Raw genomic sequence first — 10,411 nt, forward strand, 5'->3', positions numbered from 1 at the left:
TGTTGATATTTTCTTGTACTAGTGTTGATATTCTTGTGTCATATTGTTGATATTTGTAATACACTATGTTGATATAGAAAAACATTCACGAAAATTATCATATGATAACATAATGACGATATTATCCTTTTGTTGATATTTTGTTTACTATTTATTGAGATTCGTAAGATTTAATCTCATCCACTCATATTAAAATCTAAGGATGAAGATTTGGTCTTGATTTTGGATTAGGGTGCTATGAGCATTAGAATATGACCATGATAGGTTAAATAAACATATTTAGAATTAGTTTAATTTTGGTAGACATTCGAAAATGGTAAATATAATCTATTTTTTAAAATGGGAAAAATACTTTTTATTCATATCAATCCCTATTTTATTGCAATTGCTCAAAGGGGAAAGTTTCTAGGTGCATTCAATTATTACTTTAACGGAAGAGAAATTCCAAGGATTTGTTGCAGGAGAAAGGACTGCAGAGAAGAAGCGTTTGGGAAGAAGACCAAGAGAAAGAAAATTGGAGAATAATAAAGAAAAAGGAAGAAAACAAAATAAGATGTTGATGATATTAGAACCCTATATACCCCGCTCTCTATGCTCTAGTGACACCTCGTGTAGTCTTATTTTTCTAGTTGATATGACTAATCTCCTATCACTCCACGTCTCCACCTCCTCCCTTAGCACACACTAATTGGACAAGGACATGTAGTAATTTCTCAACGAATTAAAAAACACCCAAAACCATTACGCATAACAAAACAAATTTGAGTAGGTGCGGATGCATTGGCCGGATGATAGAGTGATTGATGCTTGAACCAAAGGTGATGAGTTCTAATCTACCGTAAAGTAACAGTTAATTTTATGTTTATTTCCAATAAAGAAAACAAAATAACATGGAATATGCCTACAAAGCTTTTTCGGAAATACTAGTAATACAAAGAAGTAACAATTCATACTTTGTCGAACAAAATACAATGATTGCAATCAAAACAAAGCAAAGAAAGCAAAGAGACAAAATCATATCACGATTTAAACGTAAATAAAAGTTTATTAATTTTGTAAATGTGTAAAAAAAACATAAACCAACAAATTAATTGACAAAGAGGAAAACACACACACAAAAAAAAAGACACTGCACATGATCATGCCCTTGCACATTTGCTAATAACTAATCCACTTCTTCAATAGTGGATTATGGGTTGCTGGGTTGCATCATGGCTTCAATGGGTTTGTAAATCCTCTTAAGCTCCTCCATCTTTTTCTCCAAAGCATCAACCTTTGCAAGTTTGTTCGACTCCAACCATTTTACAGTAGACTCAAACGCCTTCTCTATCTTCTTCTTGTCTGCTGCTCCAATCCCGGCTGCACATCTTGTGGCGTTCCTCATGTCGTAGGCGTAGTTCTCCAAAGCTTTCCTTGCATCAGCCTTCTTCCTGTACTCCTCATCCTCCCTCTTGTATTTCTCTGCATCTTTCACCATCTTTTCTATTTGTTTTCCAGAAAGCCTGTCCTTGCCCTTGTAGTTGGTGATGCTGATGTTGTTCTTCACTTCAGTTTTTGTGTGCTCCGCTGACACATTCAAGATACCATTTTCATCAATGTCGAAGCACACTTTGAATTTAGCAACACCTCTGGGCGCTGCTGGAATGCCTTTGAGTGTGAATTCACCTAGCAGATTGTTGTCTGTTGCCTTGCTTCTTTCACCCTCATACACCAGAAACGCCACGCTGGTCTGATTGTCCTCCACAGTTGTCAAACTATTTCTAGCCTTCTTGATTGGGATAGGTGTATTCCTTGGAATAATTACGGTCATCACATCTCCATTGCATTCAATACCAAGCGACAAAGGAGTAACATCCGAAAGAACCACATTCTGCACTTTCTCATCGCCTTCACCACTCAACTTGGCAGCCAACACTGCAGCACCATACGCCACGGCTTCATCTGGATTAATAGTCTTGCACGCCTCCTTTCCATTGAAAATCTCCTTCAACATCTCCTGCACCTTTGGAATCCTACTCGACCCGCCCACCAGCACCACCTCATCCACGCCACTCTTCTCCACCTTTGCATCATTCAGGCATTTCTCAACCAGTTCTATACACTTGTTGAACAAATCCATGTTGAGCTCATTAAATTTAGCACGAGTGATAGTCGAAAACAGATCAATCCCCTCGAACAAAGATTCAATCTCAATATTAGTTTGGGAAGTGGAGGAAAGCATCCTCTTGGCTCTTTCACAAGCACTCCTCAATCTCCTAATAGCTCTAATATTCATACTAATATCCTTACCGGTCTTCCTATCAAACTCTTTCACGAAATGATTCACCATCCTACTGTCAAAGTCTTGCCCACCTAGATGAGTATCTCCAGCTATAGCCTTCACTTCTATGATACCCGCCTCAATCGCAGCCACACACACATCAAATGTGCCACCACCAAGGTCGAAAATAAGCACATTCTTAGGCACATCACCCCCTTTATCTAGACCGTATGCGATGGCTGCAGCAGTAGGCTCATTGATGATCCTTACAACGTTGAGGCCAGCAATGGTTCCGGCATCTTTGGTGGCACAACGCTGGGAGTCGTTGAAATAAGCAGGCACGGTGATGACAGCATTCTTGACAGATGAACCAAGATAGGCCTCGGCAATATCCTTCATCTTAGACAGCACCATCGAAGAGATCTCCTCAGCTGAAAACCGTTTCTCCTTCCCTCTATAGCTTACTACTATCATAGGCTTGTTGTCAGTAGGGTGAGGAATGACCTTGAATGGCCATAGTTTCATGTCACTTTCGACCATTGAGTCATTGAATGTACGGCCAATCAGCCTCTTTGCATCTGAAGAGAGAAATAATAAACATTAACTATAGTAGAGATAGAGATTAGAAAGAATGCAACAACTCTTAGGGCAGGAAAAAAAAAAGAATATTTCAAGAATAAATTCTTACATATAATAGGATACAAATAGAAATAGTACTTATTATTTAACTTTATGAAGAAAATTTTACTCATTCGCTTCTCCAATCTCTCTATCACAAAACACAAGTAGTTTATTTATTTATTTATTTTTATAAATATTTCAATTGTTATTGTCTTTTACTACCAGTATTAATTAGTTTTTATTCCATTGTACTAAAGTAAGTACATGGATGTTGAGATAGTGACTACTAACTAGTAAGTGCTAGAAGAGAGAGAGCGCTAACCGAAAACGGTGTTAGTTGGAGCACTGGCGACTTGATTCATGGCGGCTTCTCCGATGAGACGCTCGTTCTCGGTGAAAGCGACGCAGGAGGGCGTGGTGCGGTTGCCTTGATCATTGGGTATGATCTCGACACGGTTGTGCTGCCATGCTGCCACGCACGAATAAGTCGTGCCCAAATCAATCCCAATCGCCCGTCCTTCCTCCTTTCCGGCCATTGATCCAAACGAGGTTAGTTGCTCTTTGAAACCGTGATATTTTGAACAAGGAACGACTAGAATTCACGAAACGTATGTGCAAAGTATAAAACTAGCGCATATATATAGGCAGAGTTAAATAGCGCACGTTGAGAGAGTCCGAGTCCTAGTCCTACATGGATTTGTTTAACTGTATTAATTAATTATGGATAGATAGATTTTGATATCTATCAACTATATGACTTATTTGGACCTTTTAAATTTGGTCATTTTAGTTCTATTTAAGATTAATTATTTTAAATTACAAAATAAAAAGAAAAATTTGTTTAGGTAATTAATTATATACAGTCGTGAAATTAAATCACAAGTTTATCAGTAACTCCACAAGTCCGAACAATGAAAAAGCACGCACATAGCCCCCTAAAATTTAAATTCTGCACATTGCATAATTATCATTGAAAATCCCTAAGCTTTGATCTTTGCATATTAAGGTATATTTTTGAATTTTGGTACAATTTATTTGGACTAAAATGCCCACCAAAGGTTGAGGGCATTTTATATATTTCTACGTTCCAAATAAATACTCTCTTCGTTACTTAGTAATAGAGACATTTCTTTCCATTTAAGAATAGTGTGTTAAAATGGATTGTGAATAAAGTTAGAAAGAATAAAGTAAGATAGATAGAGAGAGAGAAAGAGAGTTACTTTTAGCCAAAAATTCAATTATTACTTCAACGGAAAAGAAATTCCAAGGATTTGTTGCAGGAGAAAGGATTACAACGAAGCGTTTGGGAAGAAGAGAAAGAAAATGAAAAAAAAAAAAAAAGGAGTAAAATAAAATAAGATATTAATGATGTGAAAATAAACGCTCAGTATATCAAATCTCAGTAGTACAAAACCACTTTTAATTATTAAAGTTGAAACCAAGCAATGGACTTATACTAAAAAGTAGTGCATCATAACAATCCGAAGGCAAACCTTAACCTATAGTACTAATTGTGTAATTAAAGGAAACCGACCAACATTTTCTCTTAACAAAAAGAAATTAAAGGACTATGCACAACGATCATGGCATTACCCTCTTAAACCAATTCTTGATTCTACTAATCTGCTTTAAAATACTTGGGATGGGACCATGGTGCATCTTGGCAACGATGGGATTGTAAATCAGCTTAAGCTCCTCCATCTTCTCTTTGAAAGCATCGACCTTTGCAAGTTTGTTTGACTTCAACCATTTCATAACAGACTCGAAAGCCTTCTCTATCTTCTCCTTGTCGGCTGCTACAATCCCGGCTGCACTTCTGGTGTTGTTCCTCATGTCGTAGGCGTAGTTCTCCAAAGCTCTCCTCGCTTCAGCCTTCTTCCTGAACTCCTCGTCCTCCCTCTTGTGCTTCTCCGCATCTTTCACCATCGTCTCTATTTCTTTCTCGGAAAGCCTGCCCTTGTAGTTGGTAATGCTGATGTTGTTCTTCACTCCTGTCCCCACATGCTCCGCTGACACTTTCAAGATACCGTTCTCATCAATGTCGAAGCACACTTTGAATTTAGCAACACCTCTGGGCGCAGCTGGAATGCCTTCGAGACTGAACTTGCCCAGCAGGTTGTTGTATGTTGTGTTGCTTCTTTCACCCTCATACACCCGAAACATAGCAGCGGTCTGATTGTCTACCGCTGTTGTGAATTTATTTCTCTCCTTCCTAGTTGGGATAGGTGTGTTTCTCGGAATAATTACAGTCATCACGTCTCCATTGCATTCAATACCAAGAGACAAAGGAGTAACATCTGAAACAACCACATTCTGCACCTTCTCATTGCCTTCTCCATTTAACTTGGCAGCCAATACTGCAGCACCATATGCCACAGCTTCGTCTGGATTAATGGTCTTGCATGCATCCTTCCCATTGAAAATCTCCTTCAACATCTCCTGCACTTTGGGAATCCTACTCGACCCACCCACCAGCACCACCTCATCCACGCTGCTCTTCTCCACCTTTGCATCACTCAAGCATTTCTCAACCAGTTCCATACACTTGTTGAACAAATCCATGTTGAGTTCATTAAATTTAGCACGAGTGATAGTCGAAAATAGATCTATCCCCTCAAACAAATATTCAATCTCAACATTAGTTTGGGAAGTGGAAGAAAGCATCCTCTTAGCCTTTTCACAGGCACTCCTCAATCTCCTAATAGCTCTTGCATTCCCACTAATATCCTTACCATTCTTCCTTTCAAACTCTTTTACAAAATGATTCACCATCCTGCTATCAAAATCTTGCCCTCCAAGATGAGTATCACCAGCAATTGCCTTCACTTCAATGATCCCCGCCTCAATCGTGGCCACAGACACGTCAAACGTGCCACCACCAAGGTCGAAAATCAACACATTCTTAGCCACATCACCTACTTTATCTAGACCGTATGCGATGGCTGCAGCAGTAGGTTCATTGATGATCCTTACAACATTTAGGTCAGCAATTGTTCCAGCAGCCTTGGTTGCCTGGCGCTGAGAGTCATTGAAATAAGCAGGCACCGTAATGACTGCATTTTTCACAGATGAACCAAGATAGGCTTCGGCGATATCCTTCATCTTGGATAGCACCATTGACGAGATCTCCTCGGCTGAAAACTGTTTCTCCACTCCTTTGTAGGTCACCACCATCATAGGCTTGTTGGTGTCCGTTGGGTGAGGAATGACCTTGAATGGCCATTGTTTCATGTCACTCTGAACCGTTGGATCGTTGAATTTACGGCCAATCAGCCTCTTTGCGTCTGCGAAGCAAAGTAAGAAACAGTAACTTCGTCATTTCGAGTAATTCTTATTGTGAAAATAGGATTTCTCGACTCCACTTACAGTTTTTTGTTTTACGATTTCCGATATCATTATACTAGCTTATATTAGTATTTATTAAGTAAAATAACTAGAGTATCGTTTGAAGATAATAAATGCATAGAGAAGAAAAATTCAACCAAAAATGGTGTTAGTTGGAGCACTGGCGACTTGATTCTTGGCGGCTTCTCCGATGAGACGCTCGTTGTCAGTGAAAGCAACACAAGAGGGTGTGGTGCGATTGCCCTGATCGTTGGCTATGATCTCGACGCGGTTGTGCTGCCATGCTGCCACGCACGAGTATGTCGTGCCTAAATCGATCCCTATCGCCCGTCCTGCCCCCTCCCCGGCCATTGTTGCAAGGAGTTTAGTTATATGCTCTTTTAAAACGTTAAATTTTTAACAAGGAACTCTGAATTCACGTAGATATATATTAGAAGGTGAAAGCCTAGGTACTCTTGTTAGGGTTAGGGTTTAGGAGTTGAAAGATACGGCGGAGTTTGATCTAGTCAGAGTATCTCAACAGAAAGGGAAGAAGGAAATTAAGAAAGTATATTTAAGGTAAATATAATTTCTTAAAAAGTAGTGAATCACAAGTGGATAAGGTAAATTTAAAGGGGTAAATAATTGCTATAGTTCATTTTTATACGAAGAAGAGGTATATATACATTGAAGAGTTTATAATATCTTTTTAAATAATCTATCCATTAGAGAATGCATTTTATAAAAAACTATATATTGTATAATAATTAACAAAAACGAAAAGAATTGGGTAGAGGTGGAATGGGCCGGGCATAGGTTTTCAAGCCAATAGAGAAAATTTAGGAAAATATTGAATTACTTCCCTCCATCCCAGATAATTCAACCCAATATTCCATCTCGGACCGTCCCACATAATTTGTCCCACTTCACTTTTACCATTTTTGATAATGGACCTCATATTCCACTAACTCATTCCTACTCACATTATATTATAAAACTAATACTTTAAAAGTAGGACCCCACATCCCACCAACTTTTTCAACTCACTTTCCATTAAATTTCTTAAAATCCGTACCAGGTCAAAGTGTCTTGAATTATCTGTGACGGAGGGAGTATTTACTAATCCACTTCTTCCATAGTGAATTTGGGAGTCTTTACTAATCCACTTCCTCCAGCTTTTTTTTTGAAAGCATCAACCTTTGCAAGTTTGTTTGAAAATCTTACTCATTCGCTTCTCCGATCTCACTATCACAAAACAAAAATCATCATAGTTTTATTCCATTGTTCTACTACTAGTTAGAGTAAAGTAAGTACATGAATGTTGAGATAATAAGTGGTAGAAGAGAGAGAGCGCTAACCGAAAACGGCGTTAATTAGTTGGACCATTGGCGACGTGATTCTTGGCTGCGTCTCCGATGAGACGCTCGTTCTCAATGAAAGCGACGCAAGAGAGCGTGATGCGGTTGCCTTGATCATTGGGTGTGATTGCATATTTAGTTTAATACTGCTGGACATTAGGCATAATATTATTTTAAAATTACTAATTCTGTTAATTTTTATACTAAACTAAACCAATCCTTAATATTGAAAATTAAAAGTTACCAAATTATGTCCTAATAATTTACTAAAGCAGGACTAATCAATATTAATAGGCATAACTAAGCAATATTTATATTTGTTATATTATACAAAACGTGTACTACTATTTTTAACTAATTAATAAAAATTTGGTCCAGCCCACTAATTAATAACTAATTAAATAGTATTATTAAGATTAAATTAGGTTATTTTCATATCGTCTTCTCCATTCCATCGCCGCTTGCTGTAAGTTTTTCTTCTCTGTATGTTTACTTCTCTTCCTTCTCTTTTTCTACTTTGATAAATGTAACTAGATTTAGACCTGAATGTTATAAGTCATAATCTGCCTCAAGATAGGTATTTTTTCTTCAAAAATCTATAATGGGATTGGTTTTGCAGTAGTGTTGGATGTATTGTTCTACTGCATTTTAAGTCTTACAGTACTGTTAGAGATGGTCTTACTAAAAACAGATAAAGAAAACTTTTAATAAGTATTTATTTATTTAGATGTAGTTATTTTTCAATAATCATAGTTTTCATATTCAAAACATTATAATTAAATTGTAAATTAATTATTCTATATTAATACTGTTTTAGTATTGAATTGTAAACACTGCATTAATCATAGCCGACCATGGTTTAATTGAAATTAAGATGAATATTCATTCAGGAAAAAATAATTACAGTAGAACCATGCCAAAATTACCGATGGACAAATTATTTTCCAAATTATTTTCGGACGGGGAAATTATTTTCCAAATTAAGAAAGCTTCAATTTGGTGATCAATTTATTTTTCTAGTGATGGTTAAATACATTTAATAGTGATCATTAATTTTCTAGTGCTACGAGTGGAAGAAACCGAAGAGACCTGCTATTCCTACAGTCCTACTTACTTATTGCTCGTCTTTTCAATCCATTCGTCATCTTTTCAAAACAATCTTTCTCCTCTTTCGGTAACATACATTCTTTCAGATACTACTTGTTAAAATTTTCACGCTTTGACAACCATTTGAAGCAAATATTTTGATATTTATATTTCCTTTGGTTGCAGCTTTGTTTATTGTTTGTATCATTAATGGCGGGAACGGGGAAAGGACGGGCAATTGGGATCGATTTGGGTACAACATGTTCGTGTGTGGCGGCGTGGAAGGATGACGGCATTGAGATTATACCAAACGATCAGGGCAACCGCACCACCCCTTCTTACGTAGCTTTCACTGACGCCGAGCGTCTCATCGGCGACGCTGCTAAAAATCAAATTGGCAATAATCCCATCAACACTATTTTAGGTGAGTTTTCCCTTCCATTTTCCTGTAATTATATACTTATGAGAATTAGATATTGGTAAGTTGGATGGGGAGTAATGCCTTAATTACTACTCCCTTCGTCCCAGATAATTTGACCCAGTATTCTATTTCAGGCCGTCCCACATAATTTGTCCCACTTCAATTTTACTATTTTGGTAGTGGACCTCAAATTCCACTAACTCATTCCTAGTCACATTTTATTATAAAACTAATACTTTAAAAGTAGGACCCACATCCCACCAATTTTTTCAACTCACTTTTCATTAGATTTCTTAAAATTCGTGCCAGGTTAAAGTGTGCGGGATTATCTGGGACGGAGGGAGTAATAGAGTACCAAATCTTTAAATATTGCTAGAATGTCGTCAATCTATTTGTGTTAACCTAAGTGAGGTGTGGGTTAATTTACACAGATGCAAAGAGGTTGATTGGTCGCAAATTCAGTGACCCAACTGTTCAGAGTGATATGATGTTTTGGCCCTTCAAGGTCATTCCTGGTGCTGACGACAAGCCTATGATTGTGGTAACGTACAAAGAGGAGGAGAAACGGTTTTCAGCTGAGGAGATTTCTTCAATGGTACTTTCCAAGATGAAGGCTGTTGCTGAGGCATATCTTGGATCGCCTGTCACGGATGCTGTCGTCACTGTGCCTGCTTATTTCAACGACTCACAGCGTCAGGCCACCAAGGATGCTGGAACCATTGCCGGCCTTAATGTTATGAGGATCATCAATGAGCCTACTGCTGCAGCCATTGCATACGGGCTCGATAATGGGGGTAGTAGCTCTGTGGCAAAGAATGTTCTCATTTTTGACCTTGGTGGTGGCACGTTTGATGTGACTGTGGCTACGATTAAGGGTGATGCCATTGAAGTGAAGGCTACAGCCGGTGATACTCATCTTGGAGGGCAGGACATGGATAACAAGCTGGTGAAGCACATCATAAAAGAGTTCAAGAACAAAACGGGTAAAGATATGAGTGGGAATCTAAAAGCTGTAAGAAGACTGAGGACGGCTTGTGAAAGGGCAAAGAGGGTTCTTTCCTCTGATTTGGAAGCTGACATTGAGTCATTTTTTGAGGGAATTGATCTTTTGTCTACTGTTACTCGTGCTAAATTCGAAGACCTTAACATGGATTTATTCATCAAGTGCATGGATCTTGTTGAGAGTTGCCTGAATGATGCAAAGATTGAGAAGAGAAGCGTGGATGATGTTGTGCTGGTGGGTGGATCGAGTAGAATTCCCAAGGTGCAGCAGATGTTGCGGGAGTTGTTTGGTGCGAAAGAGGTATGCAAGAGCATAAATCCAGACGAAGCTGTGGCATA

General features: G+C 38.2%; 3 protein-coding genes across 4 annotated transcripts in view; 1 reads left to right on the top strand and 2 right to left on the bottom strand.

The window, feature by feature from the left end:
• Nucleotides 1-1,189: 1,189 nt before the first annotated feature.
• LOC125224385 (heat shock cognate 70 kDa protein-like) lies at nucleotides 1,190-3,417 on the bottom strand. The gene is made up of 3 exons (XM_048127785.1): nucleotides 3,204-3,417; nucleotides 1,726-2,838; nucleotides 1,190-1,680 (listed from the first exon to the last, which is right to left on the bottom strand). Exons 1-3 carry the CDS (start codon nucleotides 3,415-3,417, stop codon nucleotides 1,190-1,192), a joined length of 1,818 nt encoding a protein of 605 aa, XP_047983742.1.
• A 999-nt stretch (nucleotides 3,418-4,416) lies between these two features.
• LOC125207975 (heat shock cognate 70 kDa protein-like) lies at nucleotides 4,417-6,580 on the bottom strand. Of its 2 annotated transcripts, XM_048107507.1 has the most exons (3): nucleotides 6,364-6,577; nucleotides 5,201-6,165; nucleotides 4,417-4,810 (listed from the first exon to the last, which is right to left on the bottom strand). In XM_048107507.1, the coding sequence occupies exons 1-3, from the start codon at nucleotides 6,575-6,577 to the stop codon at nucleotides 4,463-4,465; spliced, it is 1,527 nt and encodes a 508-aa protein (XP_047963464.1). In that variant the 3' UTR covers nucleotides 4,417-4,462. The 2 variants fall into 2 exon arrangements, with proteins under 2 accessions (XP_047963464.1, XP_047963472.1); XM_048107515.1 differs by having other exon boundaries at nucleotides 4,417-6,165; nucleotides 6,364-6,580.
• Nucleotides 6,581-8,859: 2,279 nt separating this feature from the next.
• LOC125224395 (heat shock cognate 70 kDa protein-like) overlaps nucleotides 8,860-10,411 on the top strand; it is a 1,678-nt gene continuing 126 nt past the window's right edge. The window contains exons 1-2 of the mRNA XM_048127795.1: nucleotides 8,860-9,073; nucleotides 9,502-10,406. Coding sequence (XP_047983752.1) covers nucleotides 8,860-9,073; nucleotides 9,502-10,406 — 1,119 coding nt within the window. The remainder of the gene's footprint in view (nucleotides 9,074-9,501; nucleotides 10,407-10,411) is intronic.

The sequence above is a fragment of the Salvia hispanica genome, chromosome 1 (genome assembly GCF_023119035.1).
Source record: "Salvia hispanica cultivar TCC Black 2014 chromosome 1, UniMelb_Shisp_WGS_1.0, whole genome shotgun sequence".
NCBI classification, from domain to species: domain Eukaryota; kingdom Viridiplantae; phylum Streptophyta; class Magnoliopsida; order Lamiales; family Lamiaceae; genus Salvia; species Salvia hispanica.

Excerpts from the sequence above, each read along its gene's own strand:
- LOC125224385 (XM_048127785.1), bottom strand. The coding sequence starts at position 3,417 with ATGGCCGGAAAGGAGGAAGGACGGGCGATTGGGATTGATTTGGGCACG. Across the intron at positions 2,839-3,203 it reads TCCAACTAACACCGTTTTCG|ATGCAAAGAGGCTGATTGGC; the intron begins GTTAGCGCTCTC and ends TTCTCTCTTCAG. Across the intron at positions 1,681-1,725 it reads TGTGGAGGACAATCAGACCA|ACAACAATCTGCTAGGTGAA; the intron begins GCGTGGCGTTTC and ends GCAAGGCAACAG.
- LOC125207975 (XM_048107515.1), bottom strand. The coding sequence starts at position 6,577 with ATGGCCGGGGAGGGGGCAGGACGGGCGATAGGGATCGATTTAGGCACG. Across the intron at positions 6,166-6,363 it reads TCCAACTAACACCATTTTTG|ACGCAAAGAGGCTGATTGGC; the intron begins GTTGAATTTTTC and ends TTTGCTTCGCAG.